The sequence below is a fragment of the Martes martes genome (genome assembly GCF_963455335.1).
Source record: "Martes martes genome assembly, chromosome: 10".
Lineage (NCBI taxonomy): Eukaryota > Metazoa > Chordata > Mammalia > Carnivora > Mustelidae > Martes > Martes martes.
The window spans coordinates 51,754,957-51,778,003 of NC_137898.1; the positions used below are offsets into that span (position 1 = coordinate 51,754,957).

The following is a 23,047-nucleotide window of genomic DNA, read 5'->3' on the forward strand; positions in this document are numbered from 1 at the left end:
CAGTTGGCTCCTTAGAGCTCCGCATCTGATGTACTGTGTGTTGGCGGGGAGAAGGGATGTGTTGGACCTTTATCCTGGCCCTCTCCACTGCGTGAAGGAGGGGAAGAGGCTGAGCACCAGCAGAAGCAGCTGGTTGGAACCAGGACAGGTTTTGACAGGGAAGCTACAGACCCTGCGCCCTAGCCAGGGCACGGTCAAGAGGCTTAGGATTCTGTTGAGAGAAATCCTCAGTGTCTGCGCACTTACACACCTCTTCCCTGACTGGTTCTTCTAGTTGTGTGTGTGTGAGTGAGTGCTGTTTGGTGTGTGTGGTTAATGACCAAAGGAGCTGTGGGAAGGAGTGGGGGCAGGGCTGGGTGGGGCTGGTTTCTTCCTTCAAGAGGATCCCTGTGATAAGTTTGGGCTCTGACAAGCCCCTTTAAAAGAGTGCAAAGCAGAAATTCTTGGCGATGCCCTTGTTCCATATCTCATCAGCGAAGCTGGGAAGGGTTGAGACCTCTGGCTTCCCCAGCTGGGCTTGATGAGATGGGGCTGCTCAGGGCCAGGCTTCTGGGGAACAGGGCCTTCCTCTTCCTCTCCTCTCCTCAAGCAGTCAGTGCGGATCGGCCTCCAGCAGTCCGTGTGGGTGGGAATGCAGGTGACAGTCTGGTGGTCTGCCAGGCTTCCTGTCTCCCATCTATGCCCCTGCTAACTCTTCACCATTTCTCTCCACTCAGCTGTAGCTGCTCTAGCCTTGCTGTGGCCTTGCTCCCCCAAAGGAGGTTCTGAGCCCTATTCCACAGCATCCTGCCTCTCCCAACTCTGAGCCATTGCTTTGGGATTAATTTTCTTCCAGCAGGTTCAGGTGTGGTTCACCTTGGGGCCCACTTGGTATCTGCATAATATCCCCATCCCTTGGGCATCCTTATTCCCTGGAAGGATGACAGGGAGTACGTCCGTGAGACAGCTCCAGAACGGTGGCCGGGAATAATCTAGGACATGGAGAGTAGCAGGTGAACGAGGGCTGTGAGGGCCCAGCTAAGGCTGGGGAGGCAGGGCTTGGGCTGGGGCCAGCAGTCATTTCCTGGAGCAGTGATGAGTGGTCTGATTCTATCAGAGAGAATTTGAAACATTGCTGAAGAAAGAGGCTGGTGTTAAGGCTGGGAAGGCAGGAGGAACAGGCTTTTGAGGCTTTCCTGAAATTTTGTTTCCAGAGGCAACGTTAGTACTTTTTTTTTTTTAAACATTTAAAGATTTTATTTATTTATTTGACAGACAGAGATCACAAGTAGGCAGAGAGGCAGGCAGAGAGAGAGAGAGGGAAGCAGGCTCCCCGCTGAGCAGAGAAGCCGATGTGGGGCTCAATCCCACATGACCCTGGGATCATGACCTGAGCTGAAAGCGGAGGCTTTAACCCACTGAGCCACCCAGGTGCCCCGCAACGTTAGTATTGAGACCCTGGTGTTCCCACCTGTTTTCTCCCAGGTTGTCTTTGATGTGCCTAAGTGTTGTTCATCTATTACTTCCCTGGGCTTTGGTCTCCTACAGCTTTTCCTTGGAGTGTTGGATTTTGTATCCATGTTCAAAGCTCTGATCCTTTGGGAAGAAAGAAGGAGGAGAAGGAGAGAGGGAGGGAGAAGGAAGGAAGGAAGGGAGTTTGCCTTGGGAGTCATGTCATGGCACTCTGAATCTATTAGGAAGTTTAGAAACATCTATCTAAAGCAATGGTTCCTAACAGGGCAGGGGGGTAATTACATCCATCCAACCCATCAATCCATCCATCCATCCTTCCTTCATTCCTTCGTTCCTTCTTTCTATCTTTCTATCTTTCCATCGCTCCCTCCTCCCTCTGTGCCCCCTGCCATCCATCCATGCCTGCATTTATCCTTCTGCTCAGGGGACATTTGGCAGTGTCTGGAGACATTTTTGGTTCTTACAACTGAGGGGATGCTACGGTCATCTACTGGATTGAGGCCGGGGTTGCTTCTGAGCATCCCACAAATGCACAGGCGAGCCCACCGCCGCAAGAATCATCCAGCCCCAAATGTCAGTACTTTGGACAAACTCTAACCTAAAGCAGTTGAGACAAGGTCATCCTGTTGATTCAGGGATGATGATAAGGACTCTGGCTGGTCAGCCATCCAGCCCAAGGCAGTCTGGATTTGATGAGCTTGTAATAAATGTTCTTCCTGCCCCCATCAGAACAGTGATGCTCTGGCCCCATTTCCCAGGGTCAGGAAGATTGTGTCCCGGTGCTCTTGACTCCTGAATCCTCCCACCTCATCAATACAGGTTATATGTTGGAAACAGACCAAGAAGAACTGAGTGTCTCCTGCCTCCTCCCTAAGTGCCCAGAGTGGGGTAGGCTGGATGCCAGTTTTGATGCTTGGCTTCTAGAGCGGGGTTGCTGGGCGGCTCTGCTTAGTCAGGACTCTGGAATGGAGACCGGTCATCTTTATAGCATGGCTGTGTTACAGGAAAACGTCTGCTCAGTTGCTGAGGACTCGGCTTGGTGCTGGGAATCACTTCATCCTGTCCCAGATCCTCTCTTGACCCGTTCTTGACTCACTTTAAAGAGATTTGTGTGGCTTCCCTGGTGGCTTGAGTAGGTGTGACAGAAATCTTCCTTTCACACCTCCTCCCTCCCCCTATCTCTGTGAAAGCGTTTCCTCAGTAGTTTTCCATGGTAATAATAAGTAGATACCCCCAGTTTGGGGGGAATCTTGACTTTGGAAATTGAGAATTCTGTAAGCATACAGGGATTGGTTTTTCTCCTGTGTCGCATCCTAGGAAAGCCTATAGTCCCAGCGGCCTTATTTCTAGTCCTGTAGCTCTTTCCTCGCCTGCTCCCCAAGAAGTGGTGTCTGAACTCCTCTGAGGCGTGAGGTACATCTGGGCATCTATAGGGCTCAGCGGTCACCAGCCTCCATCCCGCTGCAGAACAGAGAGAAGAGGAGTGACCCCTGGTCTCTTCATGTATGCTGCCCCCAGCAGAGGGTAGCATATATATGTTGGTCACCAGTTGTCCCGGTCCCCAGTCCCAGACAGGGGTGTCCATGTGGCAGGAAAGATATGGAAAGACAAAGGAAGGGGAGCAGAGGGCCCCATTCACTCTCATTGCCCACAGATCTGTGGCGGGAGGCGCATGGTGTTTTGAGGCATAGGGAAGTCCAGGTTTGTGCTACAGGGAGAAGGGCAGGCACATAGGGCTCTGGGAAGGAGATGCTTTTACAGGCAGGGACTGTGCTTTCCGCTCCCTGAGATTTGCTGGCAGTGCCAGGATGGTGCCTGCTGCCAGGGATCTTAGCCATTCTTCCCGAGAAGCCCAAACTCCCCACCCTCACCTCTTTGGCACAGATGGCTAGCAGGCCTTTCACACCTCCCTTGTGTCACAGCAGGAGGGCTTGTTACAAAAGGGGATTGAAGACCATTCTCTTATTGCAAGGCCAGTGGTGGAGGAAACAGTGACCCTATAGTGAGAGTGCTGTCACTACTTGGCTCCCCCCTGTTCTGGTGTGGGGTTACCTGTGGACCAGATGGAAGAGCTGCCTTGAGAGAGTCGGTGCATAGGACAGTCAGTGAGAGGGAGGCCTGCCAGCCCCCTGCTCCTTGTAGTTAGGTTTGTTCCTCTGTGCCCAGCCCCCGGAGTGGGTCCTCAGGGGGCATCTGTAGTAGGACAGCCGTGTGACCTCTGAAAGCCTTTCCTACCTGAACTGTGCATCTCTGGGGCTTTCACAGCAGGAGGACTGGAGCCAAGGAATGAAGCCCGGTGTTGGCTTTGTCCTCTGGCTGGGCACAGGCAGGGTAGCTGAGCCAGTCTTGTGCAATCTCTGAATTTATAAAGCAGAGGCCAGACGAGGCTGAGCTGAACTGGGGGCGGGGGGTTTGCTTCTGGACTTGGAGCCGGGATCTGTTTGTAGCCTCCCCGCAGCAGACGGGCAGCTGTATGACTCATGGACTGAAGGGCCAGGCAGAAGCCATTCTCTTTGGTTCACAGGAATTCTGCTTGTTTATTTGTGAGTGTGTTTCCTCCTTCCCTTCTCCCAGTCTCTGACTTCTCCCCCTCTGCAGGAGATCTGCCCAAGGAGAATCCATATGAGGATGTGGACTTAAAGAGCCGAAGAGCGGGACGAAAATCCCAGCAACTGTCCGAAAACTCCTTGGACTCTTTGCACAGGATGTGGGGTCCTCAGGACAGGAAGTACAACAACCCACCCACTCAGGTAATGGCAGCCCTGACTTGGGCCAACACAAGGGCCACAGTGGAGGCCTGTCCTGCCAGGGTGTGGGCCCACTTCCACTCCCACTCTTTCCCTCACTAGTACTTGGCAAAGGAGGTGACCTCAGGGAAGAGCTCTGCATGCGGGGACTTCTGCCACGTCAAAATCCTTGTGGGCACCCTGCCCTCCGTGCTCCCCTTCAGTACTTGAGCTCTGCGCTACAACATGAGCCCCAGCTGCCTCCTGTCCTGTCATTGTTCCTGCTCCCTTTCTGTGGGTAACAGGAAGACAGGACCCTGGTTAGAGTCTTGGTATTCGGCAGCTCTGGCAGAAATGATCTCAATACTGACATTTGGGGGCCAGGCATAGGCCCAAGAACCAGATTTGGAGAGCTAGATAGGTATCTGCCAGACCTGGAGCCACTCATGTTGTAGGGAATAAGACTGAATTGTCAAGAAGAGGGCTGATAGAAGGCAGAATGAGAAAAAAGGTGAAGAGTCAAAGGAGACTGTTAGACTCTAGCTCATTCTTGCCTTGTCCAGGGTGGACAGGAGGCAGAAGGAGGCAGGAGGCGCTTTCTTGGACCTACCCAGGCAACTCTAATTCTCTTTGCAAATGGAGGGACCTGGACATTTTATAACATTGGCTGGAGAATACAGAGATGGTTTCTTCTGGCTTTGGAGTGATATAATCATTTTTATAAAAGATTCACCTTTCTCATGAGCTATGTTCAAACAGGCCCCCACTGAATTTGTGTGGCCAGCCTGACTGGGTGGGAGGAGGACTGGCTCAACAGTGATGAAGGATGATGCCAGATGGAGAAAGTGGGTGGGAGGTGGGCTGAGTGGGCAGGGGTGCTGCCTTTCTAGCAGGCAGCGGGATCTGTGGCGAGTAAGGTGCCTCTGAATAAGGGTGCTGGTTTTGACTGAGGGAGTAGATCCGGGCTGGGGAGGGGCAGCTGCAGTGAAGGAGCCACCTGGCTGGGAGGCCCACCTTGCCAGGCTTTGGGAGTGAGAGCCCAGAGCCCTTATGTTCTGCCTGGAAAAGGTGAGCAGGGCCAGGCTGCTATGTGGATTATGGCGCCTGCTAAGGAAGCATTTTAGGACTGGGTCAGGGCCTGTGGGAAGGAGATGACCTCCATCAACCAGGCTGAATAATGAGCCACGGCTAAGCCTTGTCCCAAAGCTCAGGAGGAGCCCCCAGAATTCCCACTTGTCCTTCTCTTTCCACTCAGATGAGAGCCCAGTTTTTTAGCCTCTGTTTTCTTTTTTCTGGTAGAGGTGGTTCGGCTTCCTTTGTGGAAGCCGTGTCTCATCTAGCCCTGACCTGCTGATGAGCAGCTGAGGTCTTACGAGAGGAAATCCAGGCAGAGGGAAATTCCAGGGTGGGATTCAGGGGAGCCAGGGATGCCAGCCAAGGCATATGTGCTGAACCCCTCTCCCACGTCTTCTCCCCCGTACCAGCTCTCCCTGAAACCCAGCAGCCAGTCCCTGCGCAGTGGGAACTGGTCAGAGAGGAAGAGCCACCACCGGCTGCCGCGATTACCCAAGAGGCACAGCCATGACGACATGCTGCTGCTGGCTCAGCTGAGCCTGCCGTCTTCACCCTCCAGCCTCAACGAGGACAGCCTAAGCACCACCAGTGAGCTGCTGTCCAGCCGCAGGGCCCGCCGCATTCCTAAGGTAGCCTCCCTAGAGGGGCCACCCGGGGCTGTCTGGGCAGGTGGGCAGGCAGGTGGGCAGCTCTCTCCTCCTCTTCGTTCCCTAATCGGGGGCTGCTTCCTCAGTTCTCCTTGAATAAACTCTGGGCCCTTGCACTGGCCTTTCTTTTTCACCTGGTTAATTCCCTGTCTTATTAACAGAGATGCATTAAGGGGTTCGTGGGCGCACAGATGTTAGGGGAGGGACAGACTAGGGAGCACTCCATGCCATTGAGTGACCGGAAGCCAGTCGTTTAGGAGACTCCCCGCTGGCGAGCTCTGTGCACACACAAACACTTCTAGGCTTTGAAGGACCTAAGACTCAAACTTGAGTCTTCCTTTCTCTGACTCTCAGAATTGAGAGTTTTCAGCAATGAGTTGCACACACAGACAGACCCAAATCCGCAGCCCAAAGCAGCAGGATTTAGCCAAATGGTATTTTTAGCCTGCAAACAATGCTTGGGTATATTGGGAATTTAGCTCCTTCCTGTCGTGGCCCCAGGTTATAGCCTAGAGGGAACGGCTCCAGTCCTTGTTCCTGTTATTACGTCTGAAGAGCTCTTTTGTCTCCGTTGGTTCAGTGACTCTAGGGACCCAGAAGCTCCCATCCTGTGTAGTTTGATCACAGTTCCTTCCTCTGGGGAGCTAAGTTTAACATTCTTGTGTAGGGGCAGGAGACCACTTAGGAGATGAGGGAGAGGAGAGCTACTGGCCAGTCTACACTTGGGGTCAGTGCAGCAGGGAGACCAGAACTGGGCCCAGTGTGGGGAGGGCAGAAAGCTTGCACCTTGAGGGAACAAATGGGCTACTAAATCAGCCTTCTTAGAAATAGGGGCAGCTGGTGTTAGGGTTATCTCATCTTCCCTGCTTTTCTCACCCAGCTTGTCCAAAGAATTAACTCCATCTACAATGCCAAGAGGGGAAAGAAGAGGTTAAAAAAACTGTCTATGTCCAGCATTGAGACAGCATCACTGAGAGGTAGGCCTTGATGTCTGAGTGGTTCAGGTATTGGGGGCCCTTGGGCAGTAGGAACAGGGAGAGGTACAGACTAGCCTCAGTTTACCCTTCTGTGGGCCAATCCCAGGATCCTCCTGCCTTCTAGGAGGGTAGAGTCCTACCAAGAAATGGCGCATAGAAAGGGAGGGCCAAACAGGGAAGGAAGCCATGGGTTGGGTTAGTTCAGGCACTGGGCTGTGAGGCCCTGATGAAGGAGGTAGATGTGGGATTCTGGTTCTGCCAAAAGGAAAGGCCAGACTTACTGAGCACTGTGGTCTGTTTCCCATTTCAAATCTTGGCGTCCTGGAGGTAGTTCCTGTGATCCAGGCCTGTAGGCCTCTCTGCTGTCTCGGCCTCCAGCTCAGGCCTTCAGTAGCTTCCCCCAGATCAGGACTGGATGGAGAAGGGTTTGTATAGCAATTAGCACCTGTGGTTTGAGCTCAGAGGGACCCTGGGCCAAGGGGGCCCAGAAGAGGTAGGATTCATCCCTTGTGAGAAGAGCTGGGAGGGGGGCCCAGGAAACACTGGCTGTGGGGCAGTGGCTCAGCAAGTATGCACTCCTGCTGTTACTTTTCCAGATGAGAATAGTGAGAGCGAGAGCGACTCTGACGACAGGTTCAAAGGTAAGGCACGGAACCCCTTCCCAGCCCTGGCTGTAGAGTCACCCCCCCCTCCCCGCCTCTGCACATATAGTTCCCACGTCCCCAGTTGGCCTGCTTTGGAGGGGCCACAGGCAGGCAGGATAGCAGCTGATAGAGCAAAGAGCTGCAGGGAAGTGCCCTCCTACTTTGTGCAAGGCAGCCCTGTGACGGTTGAACTCACACAGCCCCCTTCACTTGGACTTCCCCAAGGTATTGTCCGTGAGAATTGGGTGCTAGATTTGCCTGGTAAATGCTGCGAATCTGGAGGGTCAGAGGTGGGTTTAGAACATTACAAGTACCTCTTCTGGCTTTAAGAATTGTGCCCGTCTGAGGAAACTGGTCCTCTAGAGGCCACTAACTGAGACCACTAACCCCCCCATATCCACAGAGAGGACTGACGCCTCCCTGAAAAGGTTCTGGGAACTTCCCGTTCCAGCAGCCTTGGATGAATCTCTATTTTTTCTCTCCTGGAAACCTGTCTAGACTTTCCTGGAGGGTTAAAGTCTATGGGAGCTAGCTTCCCTTCTTCCATCCTCCACTGGTTCTCCCAGGGGTAGGGACGGGGACAAAAAATCCAAGTCCAAGGACTCTGAGAGGGGCCCAGGATGAAGCCTTCATGGCGGTTCCTATCTTCTCCTATTGGTACGGGGCAGGGGCAGGTGGGTGCCTGGGTTTTGCCTGGCTTAGGCAGTCCTGTCAGCCCCAGCCCAGCCTCCAGAAGGCCCAGAAGGCCCAGCACGCAGCTCCCCGTGGCAGGGCAGGGCCTCTGCACAGGCGTAGACGCTTTGCTCCTGCCACTTCAGCCCCAGACCCAGCTTCAAGAGGTGGTCAGACCAGGCTTCTGCACTTACAGGTGGTCCACAGAGGCAAAGCCTGAGATTGGGGCTGGGGGGCTAATGTGGGGTCTGTGAGGGTCCAGTCTGCCTGTCCCCTGACATACAACCTGCCCCCAGCCCACACGCAGCGCCTGGTCCACATCCAGTCAATGCTGAAACGTGCACCCAGCTATCGGACTCTGGAGCTGGAACTGCTTGAGTGGCAGGAGCGGGAGCTTTTCGAGTACTTTGTGGTGGTGTCCCTCAAGAAGAAGCCATCTCGAAACACCTACCTCCCTGAAGTCTCCTACCAGTTTCCCAAGGTGAGGCCATCTCTTCCCCATCCCGCCCCTCCTCTAGCACCTTTTATCTGCCTGGGCCATCTCTAGGGCAAGAGAGATCCTGTTCCTGCCATCGCCACTTACCCCACAGTGACAGCCCTGAGCCTGGTGCCTTCCAGCTAGCTGGGAAGAGAGGGGTTCCGAGCTGTGGGTTTGGGCCAGTACTTGTTCAGAGGGTGAGGGCACAGAGAACACCTCCTAGAATGCTTAGAATAAAACTCAAATTGCTTATAAGGATGGCAAGGGACCTGTGGAAGGGCCCCTATGTACTTCTTTATTTCTCTTTTTTAACTACTTTATTGAGACTTAATTCACATACTATATAATTCAGCTATTTAAAGTATACAATTCAGGACCCCTGGGTGACTCAATTGATTAAGTGGCTGCCTTTGGCTCAGGTCATGATCCCAGGGTCCTGGGATTGAGTATTGGGCTCCCTGCTCGGTGGGGAGTCTGCTTCTCCTTCTGCCAGCTCGTGCTCTTTCTCTGTCTCTCTCTGACAAATAAATGAATAAAATTTTTTAAAAAAGTAAAGTATACAATTTAGTGACTTTTAGTATATTCAGAGTTGTAAAATGAATATTAGAACATTTTTTAAAAAAGATTTTATTTTAGAGAGAGAGAGTGCAAGCAAGTAGGGGGAGGAGCAGATTGGAAGATAGAGAGAGAAAATCTGAAGCAGACTCCATGCCCAGCGTGAAGCCTGACACGGGGCTTAATCTCACAACCACGAGATCATGACCTGAGCCAAAACCAAGAGTCAGACGCTTACCTGACTGAGCCACCGAAGTGCCCCTGGAACATATTTTTATCACCCCAAACGGAAACTCTGTACCCTGTTAGCTGTCACTCCCCATCCCCCCACCTGCATTCCCTTTTACCACACCTTCCCTGCCCGTCACCAGCCAGCCAGCCAGCCTGGCCTCCTTGCTCTTTGCCTCTGCCCGGAATGTTCTTTCTTTAGCTCTGCACATTGCTGCCGGCTCTTTTTCATTCCTCATTCTCTGCCCAGATAGTACCTCTTCCAGGAGATCTTTCCAGATACCTGAAGTATACCTCCTCCTGCCCAGTTCCCTCTGTCACAGCGCCCAATTTATTTCTTTTGTGGCAAGATCTCCTTTGGAGATTTTGTTGTCGATTGCTCACTCTCCTGACCAGAATGGGCAGGGACGGGGACCTTGTCCACTTTGTTTTCCATCAGTAGCCCTAGCATGTGACACAGGGCCAGGGGCCACATAGAAAAAGCGCTCACTTGGCACAGACTGAATGAATAGATGATGACTCAGCTCTCCCCAGACCTCTCTGTAGGAATTGGGAATGGGGACAGGATTGCTGAGGAGCATGCCAGTTGGTAGGATGCCATCTAGAGCTCTTAGGACAGGAGATGCTTCTCAGCTCCCCTCCCCTACCAACCAAGGATCCATGTCTTCTCTTGTCTATCTCTCCCCATATTCCTCTCCCTGCAGCTGGACCGACCCACCAAGCAGATGCGGGAGGCAGAGGAGAGGCTCAAGGCCATTCCCCAGTTTTGCTTCCCTGATGCCAAGGACTGGCTTCCTGTGTCCGAGTACAGTAGGTGAGGCATGGCCTGGTCTGGCTGAGGTGAGGCAGGAAGGGGACACAGCCTCCTTGCCTCCCACAGCAGGGACAACTGCATGGGACACACCCGAGTCCCAGCCTCCGCTTTTACAGCAACCCAGCCCTTCTCCTCCTCCCTGGGAGGGCATTCCCTCTTCTTGGGTTCTGTTTCCTGGGTCCTCTGATCCTTCCCTGATGCCAGACCCCTCCCCGTTCCAGTGAGACTTTCTCTTTCATGCTGACTGGGGAAGATGGCAGCAGACGCTTTGGCTACTGCAGGCGCTTACTGGTGAGTAGGGCCATGTGGTCCTTGGGGGACTGGGCCACAGTGTGTATGTATGTGTGCGCGCACACGCACCTTCTTCAACTCTAGTTTGTGTGAGATTCTGCATTCTGCTTCCTTGTATGCTCCTTGAGGCCATCCCCAACACAGACAACACGTGCATGTAGGCACACTGATGAGGCACTCCTGGGATGGCAGGACTCGGAGTGACCCTCCCATTCTAAGATAAACTGTACTACGAGGAGAGAGTGGATCACCTTCTACTGAGATGTCCTATGTTTTCAACTTTCCTACACTTTTTCTTCTCATTCATTTCCCTCAGGCTCCTGGGCCCTGGCTACTGATGCCAGATTGCAGGATTATATCAACCCAGCAGCATACCTGGCCCATACCTGGCCAGCTGAGTGAGGAGGCATCCTGTCCATGGTCTGCTAGTGCTGGAGGCTGAGGAGGGACAGAGCAGTACCTTCTGTGGGATTCTGGGAGAGGTGCCTTGAACAGGGGAAAGGGAGGGTTTTGAAAGTATAAGCCATGTTATATAGAGAGAAGCCCGTCCCCATCTCCCTTCCCATTAGCCCTGGGAAGTAAGGATCCCCCGGTCCCCAGGTCCCCAGCCCTGGGAAGTAGTAGCAATACCTTGAGGTTAGGTAAAGAGAGACTCCTGTTGCACTTTCCTCTGGAATTCACTGGGGATGTTGTTGGTTTGGGGTGTCAGCAGTGTTTCAGGGCTCCCATGCCTTAGTGGGACAAGGACTCACTAGGTATCTAGCCAGTCTAGGGGTAGATGAGAAGGATCCTAGGCAAGGGTCATGTATAGCAGGGACCCCAGACAAAGGATTCTGGGCCATTCGTTAATTCATTTATTCATTCATTCTGAAACACATCCCATACTCCCACGGAGGGTGAGGCAACATGTTAAGGGCACCTAAAGAGGAGTTAGACTTGAATTCAATCCAATCCTCAAGAAAATTTTGATAGTCTAATAGAGGAGGTCAGCCTTTGAATGTAGAAGGGAAGACAAAGGGAATAGGCTATTATTTGGGACATATTGTGTTCCAGTCTAGATGCTTTAAGTATGTCATCTTCTTTAATCCTTATAGTAGTTCGTGAAGTAGTACTATGTCAGTTTCTGTAGATTAAGAAATTAAGACTTGGGGGAATAACTGCCCAGGATCACACAGCCAGTGAAACACAAGCTGGGCTTGACTCTAAGTTCTTTAACACCAAGTCTGATACTCTTGGATCGCCCCAGAGGGTAGTCTGGGAGAAGGGATATTTGGATACCGACTGCCCAGTGAGCAGGGCTAAGGGGATGTGGAGCAGTGCAGATGCCAGGTGGGGAGCCAGGCAGAGGCCAGCATGCCCCAGGTTTACCTGCGCCCAGAGAGGAGCATTCCAAGGACTGCCTTTGCAGGAATAGTGATGGAGCAGAGCTGCTCCTTTGCAGCGGGCCTGCCGCCCCCAGGGAAGAGCATGTTTGTCCTGGCGTGCTTATGCTCGGAGAGGGCCTGGGCTGGGTCCCTGCCAAGGGGGCTGGCACTAGCTCGGCATTCCTGCAGATTGGACACAATGATTCTAACCCAAATCCCACATACTTGATTTAATCACTTGGGGCTTTAGGGGAGGCGGGGGAGAAGGAAAGAGAGAGGAGTGAGTTTCAGGCCTAATATGGACAAAAACAGATTCTGCCTTCTCTTTAGTTCTGTGACGTGTGGCCAGCAGGTTTGGAAACTGAAATAGACCCATCTGCATTTGCTTAGCGGCCTGCGTGAGGGGCCAGCACCTGCTGCTCTGCTCCCTCCCTACTTGGCCTTGCCAGGCACTCAGGCCTTGGAGCCAGAGGCAGCCACAGAGCCCTGCCAGCCCCTGGCTGGAGAAGTAGACTCCTGTGGCCTCACCCCAACCTACATTTGGGGGCTCCAGGCCTGGGGCGCTCTTAGTGCACATCTCCTCCAGCCATTCACTTTGCCAATCCCCTTTTTTCTTTGTTCTCCTCTCCTAGCATACCTCTATTCTGTGTCTTTGTGTCCCTTTCCCTTCTGTCCGGTCAGAAGGCAGCATGCTTTAGAGGTAAGACAGTAAATCTGAGGCCCAAAGAGACTCCTGGATCTGTGACTTTTAGATGCATGCCCTTGGCAATGGCTCACTCTCTTTGTGACTCAGTTTACTCATCTACAAAACGCAGGTGGTAGTGCCTGTGCACTACCTCTCACAGGCGGTTTTAGAGTACTAAGCCCGGGCCTCAGATATGGTAAGCTTTCAACAAATAGTAGTTTGCGGCCCTTATCCATGTTCAGTTTGTCTTACTATAATAGGGTGGATCAAGGAAGGGAGGTAAGGAAACCTAGAATGGGGCTGTTTTACAGAATGTCCCCTGTGAGGGATGGGGGACTCCGTGCCTTGCCCCGAGGAATATACACAGGTTCCTCTCATGACCACTGTGTCCTCTGGATTCCCAGCCTTCACCTTGTAAATCCACAAATCACTCTATAGCTTCTGCCGGTCTGCTTCCTCCTTCACCAGCCTCTGTCAGCGTCCTCCTGGGAGGAGCTCAGCAGGAGTCTGGCACCTTGGGCTGGAAGACCCAGTGGAGGCTAGAGCCTGCCCCTGGAGGGTGTCAGCATTTCCTCTGGGGGCTTGGTTGAGTAGCAGTTAGAAAAGGCTTGCCATCATCCACTAGAAGATCAGTCCTTAGTCCTCAGTTCCCCAGGAAAAGGAGCCAGATGTAGTAATTGTGGCTTCTCTCTATCTGTCTGTCTCTCCTCCGCCTCGTCCCGACCCAGCCGAGTGGGAAAGGGCCTCGGTTGCCAGAGGTATACTGTGTCATCAGCCGCCTTGGCTGCTTCGGCTTGTTTTCCAAGGTAAGAGGGCTGTGGCTTACTTCCCTCCCCTTTCCCCAGCTGACAGCTCCCACAGGAATATCTGTGGCCAGCTCAGATGAGAAAACCACCTGTGTGTGCAAGCGAGCGAGCGGGCCGGTGTGAGCAAGAGAATGCAAGAGCAAGCACAGGGAGCTCGTGGACTCCTTCCTCTTCCCAAGCCTGGCTCCCCATCTGGCCAGCTGGCATCTCCCCAGCTCCTGTGCCAGCATGGTCTGCCAGTGTCACAGTCCACTCTGAGTCCTGGGTAGAGCCAGAGTCCTTTGGGAGAGAGACTCCCCTTGGGGAAACCAGGTGCCCAGGGACACGACTCGCGAGTGGTGTTTCATTTACCCATCTCCTGGGTGTGGGACAAGGATGAGTTAGTGAGCAGAGCAGTCATCGAGTGCCAAGGGAAGCAGGGAGGCTAGAGTGTAAAGCTGCTGGCGAGATAGCCCTCCTGTCCCCTAGCTTTTGGCCCCAGCTGGTCAGATGCCAGGCCACCCTCTTCTCTGCCCAGGAGGTAGGGAAGGGCAGCGCCTGACACCCTTCCTCTTCCGGCTGCTGGCGGTGGGCACAGGTCCTAGATGAGGTGGAGCGCCGGCGTGGGATCTCTGCTGCCTTGGTCTATCCCTTCATGAGAAGTCTCATGGAGTCGCCCTTCCCTGCCCCGGGGAAGACCATCAAAGTGAAGACGTTTCTTCCAGGTGCTGGCAACGAGGTAGGGATTTCTGCTGCCTCTTCTCTCAGACTGTGGATGGGGGCTGGAGGAAGGCCTGCCTGGCCAAGGCTGCAGTCCCTGGGAGGGGCGGAGCACGGCCCCTTCCTCGCTCACCATGTGTGTATAGCTAATCAGCCAGGACTGGAAAAGTGAAGGACAGAACTGTCAATGGGGCCCAACTCCCCACAGCTCCTAGGCGGCCTTCCCTGACCTGCTTGGACTTGACTGCATTCCACCTGCCCACCTTTTATTCATTCATCAACTATTTACCGACAGTGCTCTCTCACAGTCAGGGATGGCGCCGGACCTTGGAGTGGCCATGAGCTTGAAGTGGGCCATAGCTCTGTCCCTGTGGAGTTCATCATCTCGTGAGAGAGACCAACATTAAATACACGTGTCTGCTTTTAAGTAGATAATTCCTGAACTTTTTAAGTGCCAAGTGTGAGCATGGGAGTGAGAGTGTGTGACAGGTAACCTAAAACCTGCTTTAGGTTAGGGGGCCCGGGAAGGCCCCCTCTGAGGAAGGTTGGTAGAGTCAGCTAAATGAAGTGGGGGAGGGGGACTGAAAGAGAAGGGTGTGGATGGGAGAAGGTTATTCCAGGTGGAGAGGGAACAGCACCTGCAAAGGCACTAGTCGGAAGAGTGACAAGGAGCTGATAAAAGGCCAAGATGGTTAAAAGGGTGTGAGCAGGGCAGGATGGGCGGCGAGGGCTGCATCACAGTGTGCCTGCTAGGCCGAGTTAAGGATTTTGAAGTTTATCTAAAGCAGGGTTATAAGATCTGAGATATATTTTTAAAAGTTCACTGTGGCTGCTCTGGAGATCATGGATTGGAGTGAAGGTGGGAGACCGGCTAGGCTCCTATACAGAAGTGCACACAGGAGATGATAGTAGCTTGGATTAAGGTGTGGTAGAAAAGGTTAGAAGTAGGTGGATTAGAGACACGTTTTAGAATGAGGATCAGAGCACTTTGTGTTGAGTGGAAATATGGAGCAAGTATTAGGGAGATTTTAAGGCTAATCCCAGCCTTTTGGCTTGAGTGACAGGGTAGCTGCCGGCCTGCTGCCTATGGAGGGAGCGGGCTCTGAGGAGGAAGTGGGGAGGTGGATTTTAGTACGTGTTACATTTAAGATACCTGTGTGGCACCCAAGATAAGATGTTTCATAGCAGAAAGTATAGATAAGGAACAGAAGAGAGCCTGGACTCGGTCCTCCTCGGACTTGGGGAACTCCCAACATCTGGGGATCCTGCAGAAGGGGAGGAGCAACCCCCAGGAGGGAGAAGACAGGAGGCTGAGGTCAGGATGGGGAATGGCCAGCTGCCTTGACAAGACTAGATCTCGGGGGAGAAGGGACGGAGGGGCCCAGATACCTGAGTGGAGTGAGTTGGGAAGTGAAGAGGGGTGAGAAAGTGGAAATAACTTGTACAGACTTCTCTTCAAGAGGCTCGGTTGTGAAGAGGACTAGGGAAGGGGGCAGTGATTGAAAGGGGGAGTTTGCTGGAGATGGTCATCTGGAGGCTGGTGGGAATGGCCCCAGTGGAGGCAGAGGTGAAAGCGGATAGTCAGGGGAGGGAGGGAACAGTCAGACTGTGGCTCAGGAGGTGGCGGGGCTGTGGGATCCAGGGAGGGACTGGCTTCAGTTGGGAGAGACGGGCACTTCCTTGTGTGATGGCAGGGAAGGGCCATGGCTGGTAGATTCTGGCTTCTACCTGATGGCTTCGGTTTTCTCAAAATGGAGGAGAAGGTCATCCTCTGAGTGAGAGGTGGGTGCTGGACTTCAGGAGAGGGAAGAAATGACTGTTGTTGCAGAGAGCAGGAGAGGGTCTGACTAAAGAAACACGGGGTGTGCTGGGAGTGGTGCGAAGGCCATTTCAGGGCTTTCCTTCAGCCTCTTTTCTCCCACCCTCCTCTGGAGGGACTTTAGGCTTCTTGAGAGGACTGGTGCAGGCTGATGGCTGGCCCTGCCCCGAGAGCCCAGCAGCTTGCCTGGGAGACCTTGGGATGGCCTTGCCCTCATCAGCCTCACTTCTTATCACTCTAACTTGAATTGCTTACTGTCGCTGAACCTTGCTTCCTTTTGCCTTGAACACTCTTCCCTTCTCTCCTTGGACAGCCCAAATGAAGTATCTTGTGCTCTGAGCCACCCCCCCCCCCCACCGCCGCCATGAAGACATGAATCGTGGCTTCCTCCGTCTTGGCACCGGTGTCACAGCTGTGGTTGTTTAGACTCAGTCATCCCCACTGGACTGTGATCCTTGAGGGCAGGGATGCATGAGAAGAGGCCCAGGTCCTATAGGATGCTTCTGGGAATTCTCACACCCTGGAGGGAGCCAGGACCCCAGGAGTAGTAGGAGCACGGTGCTTTGCTACGGAGCGAGGCCTGTTGGACTGTGTGCAGGCTCTTCGGGGTGGAGGGGTATGGGGGAGCCTCACTGTAAGTTCTTGGGGCTAGGACAAGGGCTCATACAGAGGCCTCTGGTGTCCCTGTGTTGTGGGTTTCCCTCAGGCCACATTCCCTGAGCATTTTGGGTGAGCGCGGCATTGTGCTCATCACTGGGCCTTCTAGGAGTTCACCGGTGGTGGGAAAGGTAGTATCTGCTGATTGCGGGGGCACCTTGTGCCCATTTTGCTGCTTCTCTGGGAGCCAGAGGAATGAATATTGAGCTATGAGTTTGAACTTCCCTTGCTTGGACCCTGAGGAATAAATGAGATGATAGGGACGAAAGCCCCTGGAAAAGAGCTCTGACACCCTGGGCTCTATGAAGGAACCCATTTCTCACCCTGCTTAGCAGGAGGCCTAGACACCCTTGCTGGCCACAGGCACTGAGAGACCAAGGAGAAGACGAAGCAGGCCCCTGTGGCAGCTGCTTTGGCCTGGCCTGAGCTCCAGCAGTTCCTCCTGCTCTCACTGCTAGGGTCAGTTGCTACCCTTCACGCTCAGGATCACCCCCAGGGAAGTGACTTCTTGTGCCATAGCACCGACCTTGGGAGTGGCCTTGCATCCCCTGGAGGGCGGATGGCTAGGTCTGGCCCTGATAAAGTCCTGCTTCCTGGCACGGTGGTGGAGTAGCCAGCCCTTTCCTTGTGTTTTCCTTGTCTCTGGCACAGAGATTAGATGGCTCATGGAGATAGAGGCCAGAAGGGTAGCAAAAACGGGACCTCTGGAAGGAAACCCTAGCAGAAGAGGTAGAGGACATGGTGACAAGGACACTAGCATTGTCTTCTGAGAGATGGCAGTCAAAGGATACGGAGATGCTGCTCTTCCTATGGCCGGGGGAGCAGCAATGGGTTGTGGAATCTGGTTAGCATGGGCGCCAAGACCTCTGCTAGGGGGGATGGACCTGGGTGCAGGGAGTACCCCACAGATAGAGCTGTGTGGTTTCCTCATTCTCCTTATCTATAAGAGCAGCTGCCTCTCCTTTTCCTGCGAGCCTGATGGATGGCTCATCAACTGCTTCCCCCCAGAGCCTCCTCCACGTTCTAGTTATCCCTCTTGCCACAGGCTAGGTGTCTGAGGACTGTGGGAACAGAGCTGTGGTCTGAGAGGAGACGGAGACTGGGTCTTACTGCACAGTGGGGTAGTTAGAAACCTGGAAAAAGAAGAGAGAGAAACCCACTGCCCTTCACTTTGTGTAGGACCCGGGAGGGACACCCACCTCACCTGCCTTGACCCACTTTCCCCCTCACTGTCCTGCAGGTGTTAGAGCTGCGGCGGCCCATGGATTCCCGGCTGGAGCATGTGGACTTCGAGTGCCTCTTCACCTGCCTCAGCGTGCGCCAGCTCATCCGAATCTTCGCCTCGCTGCTGCTGGAGCGCCGAGTCATTTTTGTGGCAGATAAGCTCAGGTAAGGCCCAACAGGGCGAGGTGAAGAAGGGGGAGGGCACGTCCACTGATTGATCTGACGTGTACTTAGGAGCCCTACTATGTGCCAGCCGCTGTGGTATTGGTGTGGCAGGATGGAGAACCCAAGGGAGAACTTAGCCTGAGGGAAGAGGTGGGGACATTTGTTCTTTGGCCCAGCCAAGAGGGTGCAGATGCAGACACATGGATATGGAGAGAGGTGGAGTAAGGAGATTTCTAGTTGATGGTAGGAATTCCTGTGGAGGAGGAGGCAGGGCCGTCTCTGTGGGATGTGGAGTTGGAGGAGAGTGATGAGCTCTTAGGCAGAGCCACCTGAGGAAGGGGCAAGAGCACTGACTAGGGTTCGGAGGGGCACTGAGCCCCCCAGCGAGGAACCAGTTAGGGCATCACCTGGAGAAGGCACCTGGGGATTTGTGGAGAAGGTCAAGGGGAGGCATTGAGGGTGCCAGGGAGGAGAGTGGTTGCAGGAAGGTTGGCCAGTCAGACTAGGAGAGGGAAAAGATGTCCAGGGACAGGAGGTGCCCATGAGGCAGGGGAGCTTGTTTAGGAGGAATAGGAAAAGGGCTGGGTGGATTCTGGGTCTTGGTCTGCTATGTTGGCATTTATGATTTTAGAGGCAGAGGAGTTTCAGATGCCAAGATCTGGCTGTGGCTACAGGAGGGATGGTAGAAGGGTCACAGAACATGAGACGTTATGAAAAGAGTTGAGCTCTTCTAGGCAGTCAAGATCCATCAGAGTGTGTCTCAGTCTCCTCAGGCTGCTATAACAAAATACCAGACCGGGTGGCTTGTAAACAATAGAAGTGTATTTCTCACAGCTCCAAAGCCTGGACATCCAAGCTCTGGGTGCCAGCGTGAATACATTCTGGTAAAGGCCTGCTTCCTGGCTCATAGCCAGAGCCTTCTCATTGTGGTGGAAGGAGCAAGGGAGCTCTGTCAGTCTGTTTTATAAGCACATGAATCCCATTCATGAGGGCCCCACCATCATGACCTAAGCACCTCCCAAAGGTCCCTGACCTCATATTTGGGGTTTAAGATTTCAACATAGGAATTTTGGAGGGCATAAATACTTAAACCACGGCATAGAGTACATGTGGGGAGTGGACAGGCAAGTAGAGGATGAGATCTTGGCAACATGTTGTGTATTTTTTTTGGTCAAAGAATCTATCACAGGAAGAAGGGGTTTCTTGAGAATGGTGGAGTTAATTCAGTCATTTGGACATTTATTAACCCACCTGCTCTATGCCATACCATATGCCAGGTGCTGATAGGAGGGGCAGAAAAGAAAAATCCTCTTTCGGGTTGGTCATCAGTAGGACCAGGCTCCCTGGGGTCTTCCTTTCTGTCTGTGTGAGGGGCTACTGAGGGGAGCAGGAGAAAGGGACACCAGAATGACCTCTCGGGGCACTGGGGCAGGATGCCAGGCCTACCCTTGGTCCAGGAGAAGGAAAAGGAGGAAATGCCAGGGCTGCTGACTTTTCCAGAGAAGGCCTGCTTTTGAAATGAAAACGGTCCCTCGCTTCCCACCCCAGCCTCAGTGTTTCACAGTGGTGTGTCTTGTGGTCCGTCAAGAAGGGGCTCAGCCTGGCAGCTGGAAAAAGCCAGGGACAGCGGTCCCATGGAGCCTCTGTCTGCTGCCTCCCTGCCACCCATGTTCACTGTTCCTCATCAAGGGAGCCTGGCCAGACCGTGGTGTCCCTACCAAAGCCTGGACCCGAGGTTCCTTTTTTCTGAAGGTTCCATTCCCTCACTCAGGGCTTCCTCTTTGCCGCCCCCACCCATAGTCCAGCTCTGCTAGGGCCCTGAATGCAGCTATTGTTTCCTTTGGCTGCTCCTGCCTCTGAGCACATTCCTGCACCATTCTGGAAGGAAAATACCCCAGGGCTCTGTTCTTAGCTGGGCTCAGCATTCAAATTCTGCCACTCTTGGGTCTAAGAAAAGATACCCACCCTCCTCAGGGTCTGCCTGTGACTAGAGAGGGGCAGGGTAGGCAGTCCAGTGATGGCACCAGGCCTGGACTGGGTCAGGGCTCAGTGAGTCCAGCCATCTCATGTCCTGTTGCTCACATTTTAGGTTGTCCACAAATCCTTTGTGCCTCCAGGTGTAGTTTTGATGTCTGAGTATATGGAGGTGTGCACCGTGTATGTGTACAGGTTCTGCAGTGATCAGCCCCAGGGGCTGTACAAAACCTTCTGTCTCCAAAGAGCCAGGCCCATTGGAGGGGAAGGTGGAGATCAATGTGTCCCTCAACCCTGAGACAGCCCTTTCCTAGATCTTTTCCAGATGGCTCTCCTTGAGGTGTGGGGAACTGCTGTCCCCTGGGGAAGGGCTGTCAGAGCCAGGACACCTGTGTCTCTGCCTCAAGGCCCAGCACTATTTTAGGCATCTCTAGGGTGCCAGGACAGCCAAGCAAGGCACTGGCTGACGAAACACTTGTGAACATCCAGAGGTCCTTCAAGAAAAGGGAGTTTGTTTCTGTCATGGGTTGGAACCATGTTCTCTAACTGAGGGGCCATTATTCAGGAAAGGGGGAGAATTCCTGCTGGAGGTGATCCGGTAGAGTCTATTGTGGCTAATAGGTGGAACCAATAGAGGCAGAGGGTCAGAGTGGGAAAGTCAAGCTTAAAACTGAACTTGACTGTGGCCTTTGCTTCCCCATCTACAATATGGTCCCTAGGGGAGGGCCTGTGATTCTCTTCCCAGCAGATGGGTTGTTCAAGCCAGGTGTGTCTCCTGTGTCTACTAGTGCCCCACACCAGTCCTCAACACACATGGGGCATGTACACTCACTTCTGCTCCCCCTGGCTAGCACCCTGGAGGTCTTCCTCCCTTCTTACATTGGCCATTCTGCTCAGATAGCTGGTCCTGGAGTGCTGCTGGGTCTAGACGCTTGGAGCCCCCTCTAGGCGGAGAGAGGAATGACCCCACTGAGAGTGTAGACTATTTTTTGGAGCCTGGGAGGAAAGATGGGTGGGGGTGCCTTTTCCCAGCTTGGTAGGAGTGGTGCCGGGCTCCTCACCTCAGTCAGTGGTCCTCAGTCAGACCACTTTTTGTGATTACAGAGAGGAAGGTTTGGATAGATGGCAGAGTAGTCAAGTGACACGGGACTGGGAGACAGGACAGTTGGTTGTGTCCTGGGTTGGCCACTTATGAAACTGACCCTTCGTATCTGTGGGCCCAGCTATAAAAGGTAGAACTGGTAAGACTACCTCTTACGGCCTCCAGCTCTTGCACACTACGAATATGTGATCAACTCTTGCTCCCCTTACCTTCATGTTCCCTGGCTTGAGCTGTTACTTCCCCACCAAGTTAGGCCTGTCTGTGCATTAGGGCGGCCACTGGGGGTATGTATGTGAGTCGTTTGTGAGTTTAAGCTTTACTATGTATCTTCATGGCTGTTCCTAGGTCAAGTCCCAAAGAAGGTTGGTGGTACCAGTGTCCTTGAGGCCCTGAGCAGTGGGAATGTGGGGGCTTCACCAGTCTGCAGGGTCAGATCCTGACCTGAACTCCATTAGCACTTCTGTTGCACTGGGAAGCTTAACCTATAAAAGGATGTTCTAACTCCCATTCTCCAAAGGTGCTGGGCCTGGGCTCAGGTGCTTGTCTCTGTCTGTCTACCAGTACACTCTCCAGCTGCTCCCATGCCGTGGTGGCCTTGCTCTACCCCTTCTCCTGGCAGCACACCTTCATTCCTGTCCTTCCGGCCTCCATGATTGACATCGTCTGCTGTCCCACACCCTTCCTGGTTGGCCTGCTCTCCAGCTCCCTCCCCAAACTGAAGGAGTTGCCCGTGGAGGAGGTGGGCCATTGTCTGGGGGACCAACTGGGTGAGGGATGGAGGAATGAAGGGACCGAAGGAACAGAATCTCCCAGGAGGGAGGGAGGGGTGGAGGGGGAAAGGAAGGGACCAAGATCACTGGAATCTTCTCACTTGTGGCCTCTGGGCCTCTCTGCCCAGTTCCTGTCCCTTCCTGGAGTTATTCCTGTTGTCTGACTCTGAGGGCATCGCAGGGGCTCATTCCCTGCATCACTGCCACTGATGACTCTTTCTTTTAGGCACTGATGGTGAATCTGGGATCCGACCGATTCATCCGACAGGTAAGAAAGAGCAGGACCCCACAGAATATGGCCTGCCCTGGGGTAGGTGCCTGTTTGCTGCAGGCCCCAGGGCACCCGATACTGTTACACACATTGCTCAACCCTCACAGCCTGTTTGCTGAGCTCTCTGGGCTCTGTATTCACAGACTAGACAAGAATGGGGAGAAACTGATCGGGGAAGTGTTGACCCCAGCAGGATCATCTGCGTTTCTGGTTGGGATCATCCAGTGTGATGGGAGTGTGGGAATGCGGAGAGCATGGCCTGGAAGTCTGAACACTTGAGGTCTGGTTCTGCCACCTTGGAGCCCCACGATCTCAGGCAGGCCTCCGAACTTCTCCGAGCAGAGTTCTCATTCTCTAAAGCAGGCATGGTGACACCATCTGCCTTGAAATGTTGCTGGGGGATGATACATGATGCACAGAATGCTATGGAATTTCAAGGTTTACAATCATCGTTGTAACTTTAGAAAGCCTTTGTTAGTCATGGAACTTCTTCTGGCTTTCCACTAAGGAGCACAGCCCACTGGTGTGCCCTCTGGGAAGGTAGAGTGTGTTACACACCACTGATAGCTGCTACTTCTGGGTACAAGGCATCAAGGTACAGACATAGAACAAGAATGCAGAGATAGGAACGACAGCCTAACCTCATACCTGAGCCACAGGCTGGGCTACAGTTTCCCTGCACTGAGCCAGCTCTGCTTCCCACCGTGGAGCTGGAGAAAGAGGAGCTGGGGAGGCTTCCTCAGGGTGCTGGGCAAGGAACCCCGAGTTCCTGGGCAGTGAATGCCACAGCCTCCACCACTTTTTATCTGTGTGACCTTGGATGAGTTTCCTAACCTCTCTCTCTCTGCTCAACTTCTCATTATAAAATGAGGTTGATAATAGTATTAGGATTTGGGGACAGAATGAATAATATTAAATATTGAAGCTCTTCAGCCAGGGCCTGGCATATAGTA

General features: G+C 53.3%; 1 protein-coding gene across 2 annotated transcripts in view; it reads left to right on the forward strand.

Moving 5' to 3' along the window:
• DENND2B (DENN domain containing 2B) overlaps nt 1-23,047 on the forward strand; it is a 76,283-nt gene that overhangs the window by 49,322 nt on the left and 3,914 nt on the right. For both annotated transcript variants that reach the window (XM_080815484.1, XM_080815483.1), the window contains exons 5-16: nt 4,051-4,202; nt 5,663-5,881; nt 6,780-6,876; nt 7,473-7,517; nt 8,489-8,673; nt 10,158-10,267; nt 10,489-10,558; nt 13,336-13,413; nt 13,991-14,131; nt 17,829-17,977; nt 21,615-21,792; nt 22,050-22,091. In XM_080815484.1, the coding sequence (XP_080671610.1) occupies nt 4,051-4,202; nt 5,663-5,881; nt 6,780-6,876; nt 7,473-7,517; nt 8,489-8,673; nt 10,158-10,267; nt 10,489-10,558; nt 13,336-13,413; nt 13,991-14,131; nt 17,829-17,977; nt 21,615-21,792; nt 22,050-22,091 (1,466 nt within the window). The remainder of the gene's footprint in view (nt 1-4,050; nt 4,203-5,662; nt 5,882-6,779; nt 6,877-7,472; nt 7,518-8,488; nt 8,674-10,157; nt 10,268-10,488; nt 10,559-13,335; nt 13,414-13,990; nt 14,132-17,828; nt 17,978-21,614; nt 21,793-22,049; nt 22,092-23,047) is intronic.